The sequence below is a fragment of the Notamacropus eugenii genome, chromosome 6, assembly GCF_028372415.1.
Source record: "Notamacropus eugenii isolate mMacEug1 chromosome 6, mMacEug1.pri_v2, whole genome shotgun sequence".
NCBI classification, from domain to species: Eukaryota; Metazoa; Chordata; class Mammalia; order Diprotodontia; family Macropodidae; genus Notamacropus; species Notamacropus eugenii.
The window spans coordinates 159367067-159388859 of record NC_092877.1 but is presented as its reverse complement, the minus strand read 5'-3'; the positions used below and the strand labels follow the sequence as shown (position 1 = coordinate 159388859).

The following is a 21793-nucleotide window of genomic DNA, read 5'->3' as shown; positions in this document are numbered from 1 at the left end:
TACCCCTCTACTGGGGCTACTAAGTCTTGATTCTCAGCAAATAGCTCTGGAGAGCAACCTGCCCCAATCCCTTTCCACTCCAACATGGTCTTACATGATGATCTCTTGCAATCCTCCTTTTCTTCAGAGATTGATTCGACCTCAAGGTCAGGCAAAAGACCCCAGAGATTTAGAGAATGTTGGATACAACCTAGAGGTCCCCTCTTCAAGGCCCTCCTTAATCATTTGTCCCCTGTGCATGAGTAATAGAATAGTTACACTGTAAACTTACTTCACAAGTTGCTGTGAGGACCAACCTAGGTAATTTATATACATATATACGATCGGTTTGACATAGATAATGTCACTGCAAATTTTTCCTTTTAAATTTAATTTTTCCTGAATTACATGTAAAAACAAGTTTTAATATGTTTTTAAAAAATTTTTGAGTTCCAAAATATCTCCCTCCCTCCCCTACTCCTCCCCGCCCCCCCACTGAGAAGATAAGCAGTCTGATACAGGTTATACATGTACATTCATGCAAAACATATTTCCATGTTAGTCATATCGTTGGAAACTTTAAAATGCTTTACAAATGTTATTATTATTATAAAATGTGATTAAAGAGTGGCCATTTAAAACATAGACAGTGACTATTCTCCCCACATAGGCAGAAAATAATACATTGACTTAAATGGCATAGATTTGACTGCTTCCCATGGTAGCTCCAGATCAGCTCATGCCTTTTGGAGAGTCAACACGGAAGCCAACATGACCTTCTCCACACCCTCTGTAATGACTCAACTCTCTCTCTGTTCTGGAGTTATATTTGAAAAAGAAAACATAAAAAGGGAAATATCATTGAAAAAACATCAGTACCCTGATTACTGCAGTCACAAATCATAATTTCAGAGGACTGTCAATGAAACATCTCCTTTCTCTCAGCAGTCTTCTCTTTTGGATTAAAGGCATGTATTGTCAGATTTGACCTAGGTGGTAATTTGTTTTTTGCTTAATTGTACTTCTTTGTTGCAAAATAAGGATGGCTTCTTTTTTGGAGGGGGCAAATAGAGGTGGGATCATTGGGAAATGGAAGTAACGTAAAACTATCATCAATAGAACATTTTGTTTTAAAGAGAGAACATAAGCCATGCATGAAAAGCATGGTTTAAAGCCTTCAAGCTTGCCATGAACCTGAGTTTAATAATCCATGAAGAGATACACCAATACAAAGACTGTCACTACATCTACTGCTAATAATTTGAGACATTAGAGTTTGTTAATTCATCTAGTAGGTGTGATTGCAAACTGTTGTTGATAACCTCCGAAAAACTGTGAAGAACACAAAGAGAAGGTTGGAAGAGCTGAGGACAGAAACCACTGATGCACGGCATAACAAATCTATCCTTGCTCATAGTGTGTGTGTGTGGGGAAATGCATTTAAACTATAGATGTTTTTTACCTTGACATATTGTTTTGATTATGATGCCAGCAATTTTGTGTAGGAAGATAAGATGTTTTAGGGAAAAATTATACTTGGTCAACATAAAGTGATAGTATGAAAATGAGGAATGGACATTTTAATAATCAACTTTTTAGATGATGCTAAATTAGAAGGGAGACAGTACAGTAGAAAGAGCATGAGCTCTAGTTAGAGGATCTGAGTGAAAATCCCCCCTCTGATGCTTACCATTTGCACGGCCTTGGGCAAGTCCTCCATTGGCCTGTTTTCTCATCTGTAAAATGAAAAAATTGGACTAGATGGCCTCTGAGATCAGTCAATAATTTAACAATTTAAATAAATATTAGGAATGCCTGCTATGTACCAGGCATTGTGCTAAGTATACAAAGAAAGGGAAAAACAGCACCTGCCCAACCTTAATTCACATTCTAATGCAGGAAATATGTACATAACTAGAGACACATAAAAGTTACCACAGAGGGGAAGGCACTAGTTTCTGGCACTAGGGGCCAGAAAAGGCATACTATAGCCAGTGGGATTTGAGCTGTCTTGAAAAAAGCTTGGGAAACAAGAGGCAGAAGTGAGGGGGCAGAGCATTCCAAGCATGGAGGATGGAAAGAACTGACAAACAGAAATATGTACAGAATAATTTACATATGTATACGGAGGGGAGGAAAGAAAAATAATTTACATGATAGTTTTATTATATATTTAAAAGGAATAGCAACTTGGACATACTAGATTTGAAGTTTCATGTGCAATTATCCTTTTTTTAAATTATACTATGTTATGGAAATGCTTGTTTTATTCCATAAATTAAATATTAAACTAAAAAAAAATAAAAGGTGCAGACATGGAGATCAATTGTCTTCTACGAGAAACACCAACAAGGCAGGTGTAACTGGAAGATGGTGTGAGTGGAAGGAAGTGGGACATAAGGAGGCTGTGACAGTAGAACTGTGCCAGGCTTTGAATACATGAATTTGGAATTAAATCCCCAAAATAATAAAGTGTGCTAGGGTTAATTGTGTATGGTGGGTATTTTGGGTGTGTAGAGAGGGAAAACATAGTCAGACCTGTACTTCAGGAAAATCACTTTGTTAGCGGTATAAAAGACAGAGAATCATTAGAACGTTGTTGGAATGGTCCAGATGAGAGATGATGAAGACTTGAATTAGAATTGATTAGGGTTGTGACTGAGGGAGTGGAGAAAAAGGGACATAAGAAACACACACACAGCAGAAATGACAAGATTTGACAACAAACTGAATACTTGGAGAAAATTTGAGAGAAGAGTCAATAAAATTGAAGTTGCTGGCTGGGTTAACTGGGAGGATGGTGGTGCTCTTGAGAGGGGAGTTCAGAAGAGTGGAAGGTGTGGGAAGAGAGATAAATGAATTTTGGTTTGTATATGTTGAGTCTGACATGCCTATGAGACATTCAACGTGAGATATCCAGAGAGCAGTTGCGAATACAGGACGAGTTCTGAAGAGAGAGTATAATACCCAGTTGTGAAGCTTAGACCGATCACAGATGTCATGTTCACGTCAATAACCAACCTTTGGGGTCAGTTATTAAGACTATCAGCATTAAATGGTTTAGAAAGAGTATCAGCAAAGTTCCAGGCTCTGCGTGGTCAACTACCACCCAAAGAACTGACACCATAAGCATTTGAAAGGTTCTCCTATGGACGACGAGTTAAAATTCTTCTGCATGGCCCAATTAAAAGCAATGGGCAGAAGTTGCAGACAGGTTTAGGTCTGAATATAAAGAAAAACAGGCCCATCCAAAAGTAGAGTGGGTGATTTCCAGGGGTAGAGTGGGCTCCCTTCAAGCAAAGGCTGGGTGACCACTTATCAGTGGCAGTGAGGATATTTATTTATTTATTCAGGTAAGGAAGGGCTGGACCAAGCAGCCCTGAGTGGTCTCTGGATTCCACCTTTGAAATTTGAGATTCTGTGATCCTGGGGGAGGTGCTAGAGGATAAGACACGCTAATAATGTCCAATGTCCTTATTTTCAAAGGTACCACATTGTAGGGGAAACACTAGCAAAATGGATCATTGAGAAAGGGGCTACTGAGATGGTGTGGGTACCGGAAATCATTTCACCCAAGGATGGGTTGGAAAAAAAAATTTACATGATTACTTTATTATGTATTTAAGAGGAATAGCAAGAGTACATAATAGATTTGCAGTTTCGTGTACAATTATCTTTTTTTATTATACTATGTTATGGAAATGCTTGTTTTATTCCATAAATAGAAAATTTAAAAAAAGAACTAGGGAACTTGGGATATCAATCCAAATAAGAGAAGAAATCCCTATCTACAAATATTTGGAGGGCCAGAGTGAGTGAAGTTGCAGGGTTAAGCTTTGGCTCAAGGTAAGGAAGCATTTTGTAATGACCATGAAGTTCTTTGAAAACAGGATGGGCTATCCTCACAAGGAGTTAGTTGCTTGTCTCCAAATGGAGGTCAGATGAGAACTTACTTGTCAGGGATATTGTTGAGAGGATTCCTGTGAAGGTATGGAACACAATGTGTAACCTCTGAGATTCTACAGTTCTGAGAACAGAAATTAATTTTCTTAAGTTGCATTAAAAAAAGATCAAGAGGTTGACATTCTCCAACGATGAGAAGGCTGTATTATTTGCATATGCCTAACTGTTGCTTCCATGGTTAGGCTGAGAAAGTCTTTCTTATCATTACTTCAATAATACACTGAGACACATTAAAGACAGAGACAATGCTTTCTGTTATATTTATTTATTTTCCAGCTTTGTACAAACTGGATGTAGAAGCATAAACATAGTACATTTCTACCATTTTCAACAAAAATATAACCAATATGTACAATTATTGTATTAAAAATACAAAAGGGATACAGACTCCACCAATGTCTTTCTAAAAGACATACAGGTACAAGTAGTATCAAAAGTATGAGGAAATCACCAGTTAATTAATTGTACATTCTGCACTGGACATCACAGAGTGAACTTGAGTTTAGCCGTCCTAGGTTCTACAAGTACTTAATGCTTATATAACATCTGTGCAACTTGTGATAGAGCTAGATTTCTGTCTTTCTATATGCACATGAGGTCCATAGCCTATATAATAAAACCGGCAAAGAATGCATATTATATGTAAAATTACAAATGCATAATTGACAATGTGATATATAAGCAAGTAGACAAAAGCCATGACTACAGGAGAGGATTATTAAATAAAGCACTGACATTGTTTCATACAGTGAAAAATCACTGCAATTTGACTTTAAAAGTTGAAGCTATTTACGTTTTATCTACTGATCAATATGATCAGCTGAGTTTAATGGAAAAAAAAAATCCAAGACCAGCAGTTCCTCACATTTGAGTACTACTCGGATTGGCAGCCTTCACTTTTTCCGGAGTCTGTGCAAAAACAACACAAAAATAGAGTGGAGGGGTCATTTCAGTCATGGGGTTAATAGCAGCTGTGAGCAGGTGGTTGCTACACGGAGGCCTTTCTCTACACATGCAGTGTTTCTAAAGCCATTGAACAGTCTCATCTTTCAGTGAGGAGTCTGCATTGCAAAGGCGGGCATATCTAACCACATTATTTATCTTTGATCATTTAGTAGGCTTGTCAATTCCCTAATACCATGTCAAAAAGAAGGAGACTGACTCAGAAAGCAGTTCAAACAGTTGGTATCCAGCCGTGCCATCCCAAGCTGCTTTTACTGCAACATTATCCAGTTATCACTTTTCTCTGAAAATAACTAAATCTCTAAATTAACAAAAACAACAACAACAAAAAAGTCAAAGAAATATAACTTAAAGGTGGGGTTGCCATCCATCTTCCTGACACAGGATCTTCCTTGTAAAGGAAAGTTCTCCTGGGCTCCACAAGGCTCAGACACAGGACACAGAAAGTCCTATTTCCCTCTACTGGATACGTGCAAATGCTTAGTTCTGCATAAAGGACCTGCCCATTGGGGAAGAACGTGGGGGATGGGGAAGAATCTTGGTAATTTAAGGATTGGCTAAGGTTTCATGCGTCCAGGATGGGGCATTCCTGGGGCAGGTTACCAGGGCAAACAGAGACAGTGTATCTCCTAGCTGGGTCTCCTATGTTTCTCTGTATAGCTACACCATGTCTGGTTTATTTGGTTTTACAAAACCCAGGCTGGCAACTCTACTTTAAAAAGGTACAAAATAATACTGTAATTCTCACACAAAAGTTATAACATTTACTCTCTCAACACAATGTTTAGAAACCGTAACAAAAATAGGCATTGTAAACAAGCAAACGAGCACTCGAGAGTATTTCATCGTTTTCGCTTTTCTTCCTTGGTAGGTTAAAGGCCCCAAATCGTTCAATGGCTGGCTTATCTCATTACCCCCAATGAAACCAAGTGCTAGGACTATGACTAAAATCTCAAAGGAAAGTTTAAAAACAAAACAAAACAAACCAAAACACCCCTTCTGGGTGTCATGTGCAGCCAGAGTGAATCACCTGGATGTGGTGAAGATCTTGGAATTTGGAATGATATCATGTGAGGTGGTAGACAGTGACGTTGGGAGGCTTGGAGAAGGCTGCACTGGGCATCTGAAGCAACACAGTTTGAAAAGTGCCAGGGCAATTTCTTCACAGTATTTCACATGCAAGAGGGATGGGGAGGAAGGGAGAGAAGAAGCCCCATGCTGCTTTAAGGCAGGGAAGGAGGCAAATCGGTCCACCATCCTTTGGACTTGAGTTCCAAGGCTCCTACACTAGGGACATCTTCTTGTGCTCTCCTTTTTTAAGGTGGCTCACTCTGGATCCAGAAAAGCCCCAATTATCAGACAGCAGAGACTTGCTCATCTTCTGTAAACATAAAACAGAAGGGAGGGGAAAAAAAAGGAAAATCAACCAAAGGAAAATTTTCAATTTAGCTCAACAAACATTTACTGTACTATTAGGTGTCAATGCAACAGTCCCCATTTGTGCACTGTAAAATTACTTTCCATACAAGCAATGTAAAGAACTTTCCACATCCACTGATCAGAGCATCACCAGTTTAAAGCTGGAAAAGCTCAGAGAGGTCATGTAGTACAAAACCCTTATTTCACAGATGAGGAAACTGCCCAAGGTCACAGAGTCATGACAGTGGTGGGTGAGATTGGGACCCAGAGCTTCTGCCTCCAACTTTTGTGCTTTCTCTGTATAGTAAATGCTAACCTCAACGCTCCTTTGTCTTTCCTCTGAACTAGGCTTTGAAAGAGTCAAAGGAAAGGAAGTTTTCAAAAATAGTTCAAAGTCCTCTCACTGCCCAACATTTCTATCCTGGCATGTCAAGGTCCACTAATCTATGAAATCCCCAGAGAGGAAACCAAGGATTTCATTATAGTTACTGCTAAACATGTTACCATCTGTCACTCTATAAGGCTTTACATTTATTCATCAGACCCTTATGAAATGTAGTCAATGAAAACAGAACAGATTACTTCCACAGAGTGGCTTCGGATGCCCATTATCTTCTAACAAATGGAAATATTCCTAAGGTTCTGTTAAAGATTCAGACACAGGTGAAGGCTGAGAGTCATTACTTTGGAGGGTTTTCTTTTTATCTAGAATTTTCAGCAGTCAAAGAAATGTGGAGATTACTTTTGAAGACTTTTTTTCTAAACCAGCAGTAGCCAGGTCTACACAGAAGAGGTAGCAGATTTAGACAAACAATACTCAGTGTTTTGAAACTTAAATTATTTAGATAATTCCTTCAGTTCCTCTACTTCATCTGTATGAGAACAGGCAGAATCATTTCTATACAATCAAGGCAGGAAGTCAAAGCTATATTAAACTGTGAAGGCTGATCAGATGAAGTCCTTCCCAGAATGAAGACCCTTTGATTTCCCAATCCATTCAACCTCAACACCTCTCCCTTTCCTCACCTCAAGAATATATCACATTTTCCTTGTAAAAATTTCTCAGTTCTAGTGAATAATGTGTACTTTTGCTTTTGAGTATTATGCAAAGAAACTAGTCATGTATAAACTTTATCATACGTGACTATTGACGTCTTAAGACAACTTTTGGGGACTGTCAATTAGGAAATCTGTTAATCATTAATGAGAAAAATTAGCCGGAGAAGGAAAGGTGCTACTACCAACCATCTTGTCTCTCTGAAAGTACTAGTATATGATATGAGAGATTCACTGTCCAGGCCTGCCCTGTGCTGTCCCAAAAACCTGACTGGCATTTTCATTTATTTTGCTGTAAAATTCTTAAAAAGCTTATGCTGTGCCCTGCTCCCCCACCCCCAACATATAAATCAATATCTTCAAGGTTTTAAAATTACAAAGTGCTTTGTAATTCTCCTGTGCTATGTAAATATAAATAACTATAATTAAATTACCATCCTCCTCTGTGGAAAACCCTTGAGGCTGATAGGAAGCCAGGCGTGGGTCTGACTCATTTGGTTTATGCCACTGAGGTTTGTTCACAGGCCGGTTTGTTGGGTGACTGTGCGGTTGCTGTAATGTGGAGGGTCCAGGTGTATCACATGTCCGGGCCACCATTCGAGACCTCTGGAGTGCAACATTGTAATCTGGAGGTTTCCGGCTGGCTGGATGTGAATGTCCTTCTGGGAAATCAGTGATGGGGATTCCTACATAGCCGGGAGGGGTTGGTGGTGGTTCTCGATACCTGCCTTCCTTTCGAGCTATAGTAAAAACAAGGTACCATTATAAGAAAATAGGACTTGACAGTCAGAAAGCATATCACCCTCAGTCAGCTAGACTCAGGTTCAACTTCAGAGGGAAAAGGAAATGTAGTCTGCCCTAGTCCGTATAGTCTGACTTTGATTTTTCTCTTTTGGGAAACATAAGCTCCTAGGGAGATTATGGGAGATGAATACAAAATAAAATTCTTAGGACTGGTTTTGTGAATTTGTATCCAGGGGTACTAAGGATTTTTCTCTGAGGGGGAAGGAAGGAGTGAGGATCTTTCTTTTAGGACTTCCTAATCTGGGATCCATGGAAAGATTTCAGGTGGATCATAAACTTAGTTGATTATCTGTCTATCTATCCATCCATCCATCTATCTATCTATCTCTCACCAAATTTCAAAATAACTGCTATCTTTTTGTAATCCTACATATTTTATGCATTTAAAAACATTGTTCTGAGAAGGAGTTCACAGATTTGGTCAGAATGCCAATGGACACCACAATGCAAGAAAGGTTCAGGATTCCTGCTCCTGCTATAGATCTAAATGATTCCTTTGGAGCATCTCTAACGGACCTCTAATATTGGCTCTATAATCACTCTGACTGCTCAATACCCTCAAACTCTGCGATGGCTCCAAGAATCACATGGAATATGTCTGGGATGAGGGTCAGGTATAATCTCTGAGGTGGAAAATGGAACGAATTCCACCTCCAACTGAGAAGGAAAATCTTAAAGGGAACATGATCCTTGTCTACAGATATTTGAAAAAGATGATATAAAGAAGAAAATTTATCACAGGGTCTTTTTGATCTTTTTAGTACCACAGTACCATAGTGATGCCTTTTGGCCCCTTTTCAGAATAACATTTTTAAAGCACAAAATATAAGGAAACCACTTGAGATACAATTCTACTTCTCCTCTTCCCCCACCTCCAATTTAAACTTATTCTGTTATCATTATTCAAAAGTGGAAGCACTTGAGTTTCCTCTCAATGAAAGTATTTATGTGGAAACTGGAAGACCATTTATTAAAGAGGACAAAGGGCCTACAAGTTTCAGATAAGGCTTGGATCAGATGATTTCTGAGACTCTTTACAAATTTATCAATGTATATGCAGTAAACATGAAGGAAAAATAGGGATAACCAGTTTGGGCCTTCAGCTGGCCTTGGAGATGAGGCAAAGGGTTGTGATTCTGTTGCTGGCTTGAGAGTAGAGCAAGACAACTCTGTTTTTCTTTGTTTTTCCTATTTTGACATAGCATGGGAACTGGGGGTGGGGAGAGAGACTAAAAACATAAACAGTGGGGGAAGAGAAGGTCATAATTCCTCATTTTTCACTGAGATGGAGATGACTACCCACCATACACTAGTAAAAATCGAGTCATACCTTCTAGAAAAGAGAAGGGGAAGGGTCCCTTTCTATCTTGCCTCCATGCTAAAACGCTAAGATTCAAGGATAAATCCAGAAGAATTTATTGCAGGATCTTAACACAGGGGTCTTTAAATTGGTTAAATATTTTTATAACTGCATTTCATATAATTAGTTTCCTTCATAATCTTGTGTATTTTCTGTTATATGCATTTAAATACACTAATCTGGGAAGATGTCATAGGCTTTACCAGACTTCTATAGAAGTCCATCACAAAGAAGAGGTTAATAAACTTTGTCCATGGAAACACAAGGAATGAATCCATATTATAATCAGGGCTCTAAAACTTCACTATAAGAAAAAAATGAAATAAGGCCCAAAGAAGACAACTAGAGAATTCAACAGTAAATTATGTAAAATTGATTTTTTAAAAAAGTTTGGCAATTAAAGAAAAAAGTTAGATAACCAGTTTCTTCCAACCGAATCCCTTCCTCAGTGTCATTCATGAATAAGAAACTGACATATGTACATGTAGCTAAAGAAGAAGGTTTTGATTTTCTATTTTACTATCTCCTCCATCAGTGTTGTGAAATTTACATAGAAACAGGGACCACCAACTGTACATAAGGATCCCTGGAGGTTTTTGACTTAGAAAACCACTTATTAACACCACTTATGTTCTACTGTATTTTTATTTATTTTGTTAAGTATTTCCCAATTGCATTTTAATCTGGCTCAGCTATACTAAAGAAATGTTGCCACTTTTTTAAACCACATTCTTAATGGACTATCCTATCATTCTACTTACCATCTTTGTCACTGTCCAGACCATAACTCCTTTTTTCTGATCACACCTATATATGTTCTCCCTCCTATTAGAAAGTAAGTACCTTAAGGACAGGATTGGCGTGCTTTCTCTATTTGTAGTCTCAGTGCTTAGGACAATGCTAGGCACATGGTTAATGCTTAATAAATATTTTTCATTGATTCCTTCACTTTTTTTCATAGCTCTCAGGAAAAAAATTAGAATGTACTAAGTGTCCACTATTCAGGATACAAATTTGATAATTTGTATCAAATTGTCTTGTATTATATCTAACTGTATCAAATTTATATATAATTTGTAGTCCTTTCAAGGACAAAAGAAATATAATTTCTTTGCTGAGGGGAGAGACATGTAAGATGATGATATTCAGAGATCCTGATTCTGTATCTGTATTCACATTTTAACAACACATGCCCTGAGTTTCCCATAGAAAATACATGCCATAGGTACCCAGATCCATGAAATCTGTTCATTTCAATTAAATAAACATTTATTAAAGCACCCACTACAAATACATTTACTGTGCTTGGAACTAGGAATGTAAAAGTAAAAAATGAGATGGTCCTTGTTCAAAGCAGTTTATACCCTACATCTAGATAAAGTGCTGAATAATGCATGAAAAGAAGGAAAAAATCACTTTCAGATGGTGAGGGTTGGAGGGAATCAAGGATGGTTTTATGAAGGAAGAGTCCTGGGTTCAAGCCCTTTTTCTGACCCTTTTAGTCATATGACCATGGCCAAGTCACTTAAGTTACAAATGAGTTGCTGACTTCTGAAGAGAAAACTTCCTGTATTACTGACAAAATTAAAGATGTCATGCTAAGCAGCTAGCTGTTTGACTAGAGTCACATATAGTCAAGGAGGATAAGAACTGAGAAAAGATAACTAGATAAAGCAATTGAAAGAGTAGTTTGATTGGAATGATGGGGTGTAATGCCACATTTCAAGGGACTGAGGACTGAGTAGGTGATAAGAAAATGCTAGCCGTGAGCACACACCATTCTTTCTATGACTTAAGTACAGTGAAGGGCAGACAGATTCAGGACGAGATCTAGATTGAAATGGTCAAAAATAGGTTTAAGGATAAGAAAAATGTAATGTATTTTGTTTTTTTCAGGCATCAGTGAAGAAATGAGACAAAGGAAGAGGAAAGATAAGAGAGAGATAATAAACCCTGAAAAGGAGGGGATACAATTAAGGATAACACAGTAAGATAAAGAGACATGTCATGCACAATAACTACAGCAAAGAGGAGAGAACGAGGAAGTTCTACGAAGGATTCTAGGCGTGGAAACAATTTTGTTTTATCTCATTTTGTTTTGGTAAAGTAGTCAGCCAGGTCATCTGGTGAAAAACAATGGGAGCTTGAGGAAAAAACTTAGGAATGACAGAAAGTCACAAGAAATAAATCAAAGAGCTGTTAGGTCCTATCTGAGGCCTGATAACATTACTAGGTATTGGGGCCCAGTTGTTGACTTCTGCCAAGAGTTCGTAAGTGGACTTTGGGGTAGTGGGAATATAATGGGGATGAGGAGAATGTGGCACAGTATGATCAGTGGTGGAAGGGCAAGAGAGCAAGGACAGAAGACGGCATCTTGTTGAACTAATTAACTGTAAATTAAAAAGTATAAGACAAGAAAGTGAAGCCAGAATAATAGTAACTGACCAGAAGAACAAGGATAGCTGATCACATTGAGAATAAAAAGTAAGTGTGTGTTCACCCTTCACTGCCGAAGAAGACCATGCCATTAGAGAAATAATGACATAACTTTTACTTGACTTTGTTTTGAGTGAGGGAGGGTTGTGCAGGTCACCAGCCTCACTTCTCCTCCAGAGCCATCTGAATCCAGTGACCAGATATTCATCAGGATGACTGGAGATGAGCCAGGATGAGGCAATTGGGGTTAAATGACTTGCCCAAGGTCACATAACTAGTGAGTGTCAAGTGTCTGAGGTGAGATTTGAACTGAGGTCCTCCTGACTCCTGTGCTGATGCTCTATCCACTGCACCACCTAAAGGAGGAATTCTAAATAGAAGGATAGGAGATTAGGATCAAAAGTGAATTGCAGAGTTGAAGACCATGGACATGGAACAATTCTGCATAGTTTAAAAAAAATTTTTTTTAATCATTTAAAAAAATTACTGACAAAAATCCCTTTGCCTAGATACAAAGAGATCAAATTTCTTTAAGATGTGTACTGCAAAGTCCTAATAATTTTTACATGAATCCAAATATAGTAGTTTAGAGGCTTTCTTAAAATGTTAAAAACCTCTGCCCCTTTGATAATCCAAGATGATTTTTCTGGTCTAGTCATCTTGGCTTATCAATAGGCTCAGGGCTTTTAATAGTCAAATCACTTTTGAACCACTGCTGAATCACGTCAGGACCTCAAACTGCTGCACAGGACCCATTTTAATTATAATGTAATCTGATACTATTATAGTTCTGAAAGTGACACAATCTTCTAAATGAATACACAATTTTGGACATGGACAAGGTAAAAGGACTTCATCTATTCAGATGATACCCCCTTCATTCCACTCTTTTTTGGAAATAAAGTCAAGATTCAAATGCAATTCCAACTTACCAATAAGACCCTTTGCAGCAGTACTTGATGTCACAGATATGTGAGCAGGCATGGGAACAGGTTTTGTCTCTTCTGTAGTGACAGATGTTATGCTACTTGTCTCTGCTTCAATGGAAACATCCTTCCCACCCCTTCGTTTGATGGTGCCCGTATCACCCTCTGAGTCTTCTCCCCAGTATCCAGTTGAGGATGCCCAGCTTGCCCTTGACTGAGCTTGGTCAAGACTCTCTCGACTTTGATTCTGTCTGTTGTACTTTGTGCTATGATCAGGAAACATAACTGGGTCCATATGACTGCTTGAGGCCCACAAGGCTGCACCATCCCCTGCATTATCAAAATGAGCATGCCCAAAAGGAAGTGTCTCCCAGCTTCTCTGGTGTGGTATAGTTTGTATATTATCATGGGAACCACTTGAGCAAGAAGTCCAGCTTCCACGGCCACTGTCTGCTGCATCCAGTGAAGCTCTGTCCCCCTGGTCCTGCGAAAGTTCTTCAGTACTTGGGGAAGAAATCACTGTAGCCCCAGCATATAAACCCCGAGTCTCTGACACTGGTGCGTAGGACCTGAATGCATAATAGGAAGAAAGGAGAAAAATATTACTGGTATCACAAATGCTAAAAATCTTCAATCAAAAAAAAACTTCTGGTGGAGTAGGGTAGTAGGGAGGAAAAATCAAGAAAAGAGAAGAATAGCTTATAATTGCCCACCACAACACAAAGAAAAATTTATTTTCCCCCCTTCAATACCCTGAAATTAGAAAACAATTATAAAGAATGACTGTATTCATTTCAGCTTAACATCAGCCTCACAAGGCCAACGACAGCCTCAACACACTGAATGACTGGCTAAGGAAACAATTTCATTAAAAAGGATTGAGAGAGATTCTACACACCTAGCAGAAAAAACGAGCTTCAGTGTATTTGTCAACCTTATTAAAAAGCCAATGAAAAGGGCCTGGATTAGAACCTCTAGGCATTTTAGAATGATGTGGGAATTTTAAAATGGGAAGAAGAATTTCCTGGCACAATGAGATTGTTCTAACGATCCACCTTGGAAAAACAAAGTGAATAAAAACAAATCTTTCCTAGACTATGACATGCAGAAAGATAGGCAGCTCGTCAAATTACTGTTTCTATTTACATTTTGAACAGGAATTTCAGAAGACTTGAATGAGTTAGAACCAACATTTTGAATTGAAAAAGGAAGATAAGACTTCTAGAAAGACATGGTTAAGAATGACACAGAATGAGAAGGCATGCAACGGTTGCAATTGGCATCAATGATGTATCAATGAAGACCTTTATTAGAACTTGGAAGAATGGAAGTGGGCTTCCAGGAAGAAAAAAGAGAATCTGCTTTAAACTGAGGAAAAATCCATAAAATTAGAAAAGTAAACTTTAAAAACAATTTTTAAATGAAAGCATAGAAAGATTCTTACCCTAAGCTATATTGATCTGGATCAAGCAGAGTTCGCCTCTCCATTCTGCCCATACCTAGATTAGTTTCCACAATGCTGACAGAATGTCGCTGTCTCCTCTCATCATGCAGTGAGACTGGCATTGAATCAAAGGAAGAATTGCTGACAATACTAGATCGGGAGGAAATTTCACTGTGACCAGAATCTGAAAAGTTATCCACAGTGCCACTAGGAGCCAAAGTATAACCTGCATGGGAAAGAGAATTATATTCATCAGTGACTGCAAGCACAACAAACCCAAATTCTACCACCAAGTGTAAGGAAAGAAATTGAAAAATAATACCAGTGAACAGAAGAAAAAAAATTAACACATTTTAAGCATGGAGAGAAGGTGACAAAGAGGTCGAATGTATGTTGACTTCCTCAATGAAGGATTCAAAAAAGCAATATTTAAAATTGGGTTATGAACTTGGCAATGGAATCTGAGCTTCACCAATGACTTGTAATACCTTGAATTCTTCACCTATAAAATGTGCTTACTAGCGGGCTTTTGAGATGAAATAGGGTACAGAATAATTGATTACTTCAAATCGTTTAACTTAGAAAATGTAAATAGAATTAGCTATTCTGTAAAATGTTTACGTAATTTAAATGTCTTGCGATTTTTAGTCTTTTCTTAAAAAATTATCTTCCAATTTTCCACTTTGGTCACTTTCTATCTTTAGAACTTTTGATGTGCCATGCAATAAGTCATTTTTCAGGTATGTTCTACTCTGTGTATATTGTACACTGTATGAGAGATTGCTAATGCATGTCCAATTTTCCAAAGTATGGAAATATGGTAAACAAAAAATTAACATATAGTACTAGAGAATGTTTTTCTACTGTAATGAGAAGAAAAGGTGGAAAAGCGTTAAAACTGCATCTAAACCACTTAAAACTAAACTTGTGACATTTAAACATCATTTGTCTATATCTCGACAATAGTATAGAGCAAAAGCATCAGATCAGGTCCAATTCCTTCTTTTGATTGTCCAATCTACTGAGGTTACTATTACTAGAGAGCAAGATGACAAGTGTGACTGTGACCAATCTTTGACCACAATCCTTCAGGGTTGTTCTGATCACTAAGAGCTCTCCTATTTCTAACTTGCATCAGGGTAGGCCTGTGGAATTCACTGAGCATGAAGTTACATAATAAAATGCAAATTTCAAAAGTAATTCCCAATATTTTATCAACTCTGACTCAAACTGGTAAACTTCAATTGTGACTTAAGGTGACTTTCTCAAATTGCTTTTTTTTTCCCTTCTAAGAAAATGATCTTGATATGTTGTCAATCATCTGCCTCTGACCCTTCAGAAGCATCATCTACATCAGTCCTATATCGATAAGAAGTGAATTATATATCCTCTGAATTAAGGGTAGTACTAGATACACATGGCATCCTTTATAAAAACTTCAGCAAATACCTTATTTGTGTCACCATTTGTCCTGTTGCTCCTATTGAGGTGCCAAAAATAATTTTAGATGCCAGCAAGGATGAAGCTACGGATGGCCCTTTAAACGAAGAGTTCTTAACTTCTAGTCAGAAGATAATTGTGCCTTCTTTTCAACATTATTGATGTTTCTCAATGAGAAGCCTAATGCTGCTTCACTTCTTAGCTTTATAGGAAGATATATGTATAATATAGATATACACAGCAAGTGAAAAAGTAATATCACTAATATTTTAAAATATTAGTTTTGTAGGCAATATGCATGGCAAAGTAAATGGCAGAGTTAGGATTATAACTCAAGTCATCTGAGGTCAGTGACTGTTATTACATTATATACTATGTTGCCTCTATCTCTTTGAAACAGAAATTTTCCATCTATTCATTATATTTAGACTTCCAGATTCCTTTTTCAAAAAAAGCACAGGTCTTGATAAGTTTTAAACAATGATTCAATTCCTAAAATGCTCACTAAATACAATTACACTGAGATCTCACGTTTGGTGCAAAATTTGAAAGTCTTCATGGTATATTCTCCACAAAAAGAAAAAAAATTGAAACGAATAAAAAGGAAAAAAATAACCCTAGAAAAAATTTAATTACAGAGAGCACTGGCCATTTGAAGGAACTCCCCGTTCTCTTTAAAACGGCTATCCAATTTTGTGAGATGATTCTGGTTATTCCCACCCCACTTTTGGTTCTATAAACCCCACCTATCCCATAGGTCCGTGGTGCATTGTTATTCTTGTTACTGTTCTCACTTCCAAGAGAAGAGGAGGAACTGGTTAGGTCCGACTGTCTGGAGCCATAAGATCTCAGCTGATTGCCACTGCCACCTAACAACAGGATGAGAAGATAGTTTAGACATCTATCTGATAGAGACACTAGAGACTGATAACCTGCACAAAAATGTGCAGACGGTTTAACTTCTTGACATCCAAGTGCCATCAGGCAGGTGTCATTTCTGCGAAATGAGTCCTAGGTTTTATTTGACTTGTTTTCCCTTTCTAAAGGCGACAAACAAGTTTGTCTGTATTATTTTTTAAAATATAGGAGGAGAAAGTGCCCCTGAGTGTTAACTGGCAAAAAAAAAAAAAGGATTACCTGCTATTCTATTATAGGATAATTTCAAATTATCAAAGATACTCTGTCTCCTTAAAAAAATCAAGACCTGAGTTAATATGATGAAAAAGGAAACCAGGAGATACGTGAAATGTTTGTTTTTAAACCATTCTTCCACGTGAAATATTTATTAATCCAAATTAATTGTCTGTTTCTGAGAAAATGAAATTTGTCATATGCTGAAAACCAAATAAGACCCTAAAAAATGCACTATCAGTATATTTTCAAAAATTACATGCTTTAAGTTCTTCTTTAATATAATAATCTCGGGGAAGGAGGGGGAAATTGACTTGACATAATAGCTAAATTACTAAAGAAAAATCTTATGAACTACAGTGTATAACTTCTAAAAAGTACAGATTATAACTCACAGTATCTGAAATGTGTAGCATTTGTTGAGCACCACAACAACAAAAAACTCATTCATAACTGAATTCTACCTTTCCTTGGAGAGCTTTGTGGAGAAGTTGGAGGAGAAGAGAGTTGTGAAGATGCATTTGATATCGTATCATCTGCTTGTTTCTTGTGACGTTCCAAACTTCCTTCTTCTGATAAAGAAAGGATTTTCTTTAAAGCTTGTGGAGAGTTGATACCTACAAGACAAGGAAAAACAGACTTGAATTAGGTCTATGTTAAATGAATAATTATAATTTTTAAAAGGTTTTTTTTAAAGACTATTTTCACTTGTTTTTTTTTTAAGACCATTTATGTGCAATGCTTAAAAAAAATAAAATGACTTCTTCTTATTAAATAGTTCAAACCTAATTTTCCCAAGTTCTGAGAACCTAAGTATGGGTCCAAAGTTGCTGTATATTTTCCAAAACCAATGGGCAGTGCCAAAGCACACAATCCATAAATCAACAAACACTAGTCAAAAGCTTCTAGAATGATGACTGTAATGACAGGCAACTCCCTGGCCAAGGTCCCACCTTGGGATTCTGGACTTCTGAGTGATAAAACATTCATATGGCTCTGAACACATCTCCCTGGGCACATTCATGGCATACTGCCTCGTAAATACCCTTCACTATGCCCCAACCTGTTTCTTTCTTAAGCTCTAAGAACAGTGATCAATTTACACTGCCAGGACACTCCTTATGGCCATGTCTCTTAATGTGTGTTAGCTTCCCTATTAGGATATAAACTCCTTGCAAACAGGGACTATCTTGCTTGTTTGTTTTTATATTTTCAGTGCTTGGCACACGGTAAATGTGTAAATAATATCTTCTTGTACGCAGTAAATGTTTAATAAATGCTTTATTTATCTATAAATGCCTTTCTATTCCAGATTGCACTTTAAAATGTGTACAGTGATTTCCACACATTGCTTTATTTGAGTTTTTGAGACAGGTATGAAAGTAATACTATCCCTATCTTTACATACGTGGAGCCTAAGGCTTACAGGGGTTAAGGAACTTGCATGTGGTCACACATTTAATAAATGTCATAGGTGGGATCTGAGTCCAAGTTTTCTTAGCTCCAAGTCCAGTGTTATGAATGGCAAAAACAAAAGTCGAAGCCGCAGCACCAATTTACACGGTCCATTTGTCTTTGTCTATATCATTCTCTCTTGGAATGCCATCCCTATTTCATAATATTGCACCAAATTTGACCCTTCCTTTAAATGTACAGTGAAGGAAGGAGATTGTCATTTGTGAAAGGGAATAAAAAAAAATTGGCCTGTCTGGAAAAAAAGTTAATGTAGGAAAATCAGAAGTATAGTAAAGAGTTAGGAGGTAAAAAGGTAAAGGATATGGTAGGACAAATTTATCTAAGAACTTGAATACTAAGTTTAAGAATTGGGACTTGATTCAACAACAGAGGGACATTATTGGGCCTGGAAAATAGTAGATGCTTAATCAATTATAATTAATTGATTAGTTAATTGGAAAAGCAGTGTTTAATGAAAGTAGAAAAAAATGAACAGACTGACTATAACTTCTAACTTAGTTAGAAGTTGGAGTGATTAGTGTTGAGTACCTAGATCATTAATAAATGGAGGGTAAATCTAAGAACTAGTACAAAGGAAAAAATTGCCAAGACTTGTTGATTTACTAGATATAATAAAAGGCAGCTTGGAACAATGGTAGTATGTCAGGAAGGCCTGAGTTCAAGTCCTGTGTGTTACGTACTGTACACATAAACACAGACGAACATCCAAAACCCTCATCGTCCCAAGAAATTCGCTAAGCCTATAAATTATAGAACAGCTTTTGGTATACGTAGATAGAGTTTCCCAAACATAGACATCTCTTCACTGGTGAAATCAGAAGTCTACCCATGAAGGATGTTTACAGTTATGGTAAGGCAACTGATTAGACAGAGGTGGGAGGAAGAACTAGGAGAATACAGTCATGATAGGAAAGGGAAAATTTAAAGAGGAAAAGGTTGATAAACAGAGGAAACCAAGCAGAGTAAGGAGTAAATGTCTATCATTCATGAAATTTAGCTGGAAGGTCAGTGTTGCTCTTCTAAAGAGCAGTTTCACTGAAATGGAAGAAAAGGAGGAGAGATGAAGGGTTAAAGAATAAATGAGTGATATCTTTTAAATGATACCAAAAAGAAATGGAGGCTTTGAATAAGTACTCAAACTTCAGAAGAAATGAAGAAGTGCTTAGAAGGGGGTGGAATGTTCAAGTGAAGGTATTTCTTCTTCACCCCTAAGAAACTTTTTAAATTATCTTGGAATGGGAGTATATAAATTTGGGGAAATGATCCCTTAAGGAGGTTAGAAGGGACGGGATCTAGAATATGCAGAAGGAATGAGATGTGAAAAAATACACAAAAATGGTGAAAGCCAAGTTTTCTTATTACAAGAATAGATGCGTGTGTCTATATATTAAAAAGGAAACTAAAAAGAGGATTGAACTTGGAGTAACTGGATTGGAGTTTGAATCTCAGATCTGGTTCTGTTACCTGTGTGACCTCGGATAAGTCACATTATCTCTGTGGGCCTCAACATTCTCATCTGCAAAAGGATGGGGTTGTACTAGATGCCTCCCAAGGTCCGTTAAATCTCAAAAGCTATGATTCTATGAAGCTAAGTTATAATGTACGTAATAGGCAAGGTGCAACTTCCTCCTGTTATCATATTTTCTGGTTTTAATACCATCATATTGTTTAATGTATACTTGCTAGAAGAGAAAGTCAATTCTATTTTTTCTCCAAATCACACACACACATACCCACACTACACACAGAAGGTTGGGTGGAGGTAGAGGAGTATGAAGGGGGTGGCTGGGAAGGTGAGAGGAATGACAAATTACTTTTCAAATAGAAAAACTGAGAAATAAATTGCTCCTTAATGTCTAAGAGAATGTCCTTCACCAACTACAAATCAAAGTATTTTAGCCTTAGACTCCATAAGCCATTGATCACAAGAAATTGGGACCAATACATTGACTGATGACATAAGGAACTTTTGCTATATTCAACTCACCTCTGCTTCAGGGATCTTTGCATACAAACGTGTGAGTACATGATCAAAGTAATAGTTTGCACGCAGTAAAACGTAAATACTTAGAAAAGTCTACAACATTTTTAAATTTTTTAAAATAATGTTTCAAGCATATGCTTTTTTCCACCTACTGATAATGTAAGACACCCAGAATCGTTTAGAAAAAAGGCAAATGATCACATTACTGTTAATGAAATTCAATTAAGAAATCACATTCGGGTTAAATTTTCAGAAATATAAAAATTTGCCCAATGCCCCTATAATAGAGCATGTATACTGGTTATGAAAAAATAAAATAAAAAATCACAGCATGTATGACCTACCAAATGGGGGGAGATCCTTTACAGGTACTTTTTTTCGTGACGGATAGAGAGAAACAGCAGGAACCTGCAATCCTGGGTTTATTTTATGTGGTGGTGGTGGCTGCTGCTGCGCCGATGGTTGTGCTTGTACCTTCTGCTGTGTTCCTGCCCTTGAAGCTACAGGCGATGTGTCAGGTTTTCCAGACTTTTTGTCTCCAGGATTCTTAGGCACTATGTTTTTTAGAAGTAAATTTAAAATAAAAATAAAAATAAATCAAAGTATTAGTAACTATTTAAAAGATTATTTCAAAAACACCATTAAAGGGTATATCTAACAGCAGAAAATAAAAATTTTTGATAGATTACACTAGTTTTTATTTCTTTAAATATGATAGTGAGGCTGTATAGTATGGAAGCTAGAGAGCTGAAGCTAGTGACACTAAGGTTCACTGTTACTTATACATACTAGCTGTGTGGCCTCAGAGAGTGTCCTACACAATTCTTGAAGAATATAAGTTTCAGTGATGGTGCCACCTACACTGATAGATTTCTTACCTGGGAATTCCCTTTATCAATAGGAAAAAAAAATCCAGTTCCTATCCCTATCTTACCCCCAAAGAATTTGCTAATTTCATGAATTTTACAAGAAATAAACCATTAGTTCTTAAATAGATTTCTGCAGAAGATAGGACTGAGCTGAGTCTTAGAGAAAGCCAGGGAAATTATGAGAAGCAGGTAAAGAGAAAGAGAATTCTAAGCATAGGGGGTGGCTAATGAAAAGATACCAAATTGGAAGCCAAATAATATTTAATTTTTGATCCTGTAAGTAATGAGGAACCACTGGGGTTATTGAGTAGGAAGATGTGTTTTATAGGCAGAGCTATTAGGAAAGTCAGTTTGGCAGCTAAGTAAGTGGAAGGTACATGGGAGTGAGGAGATACTTGGCCAGAGACAACCAAGAGGCTACCATAATCATACAGATGACAGAAGATGGGAGCAAGTGATAGACTGACAGCTATGTAAGAGGAGAAAAGAGAACATACACAAGAAAGGCTAGACAACAGACTGGACATGTGGGGGCGAGGGCAA

The 21793-nt window shown here is 37.3% G+C and overlaps 1 protein-coding gene across 11 annotated transcripts in view; it reads right to left on the bottom strand.

Annotated features, from left to right (window-relative positions):
• Window positions 1–4191: 4191 nt before the first annotated feature.
• RAPGEF2 (Rap guanine nucleotide exchange factor 2) overlaps window positions 4192–21793 on the bottom strand; it is a 336200-nt gene continuing 318598 nt past the window's right edge. For 5 of the 11 annotated variants that reach the window (XM_072621383.1, XM_072621385.1, XM_072621384.1 and 2 more), the window contains 7 exons: window positions 20726–20935; window positions 17386–17538; window positions 16537–16659; window positions 14351–14576; window positions 12913–13475; window positions 7815–8120; window positions 4192–6286 (listed from right to left, as the gene is read on the bottom strand). In XM_072621383.1, the coding sequence (XP_072477484.1) occupies window positions 6261–6286; window positions 7815–8120; window positions 12913–13475; window positions 14351–14576; window positions 16537–16659; window positions 17386–17538; window positions 20726–20935 (1607 nt within the window). In that variant the 3' untranslated portion in view covers window positions 4192–6260. The remainder of the gene's footprint in view (window positions 6287–7814; window positions 8121–12912; window positions 13476–14350; window positions 14577–16536; window positions 16660–17385; window positions 17539–20725; window positions 20936–21793) is intronic. The other 6 variants (XM_072621387.1, XM_072621389.1, XM_072621394.1 and 3 more) reach the window with 2 other exon arrangements.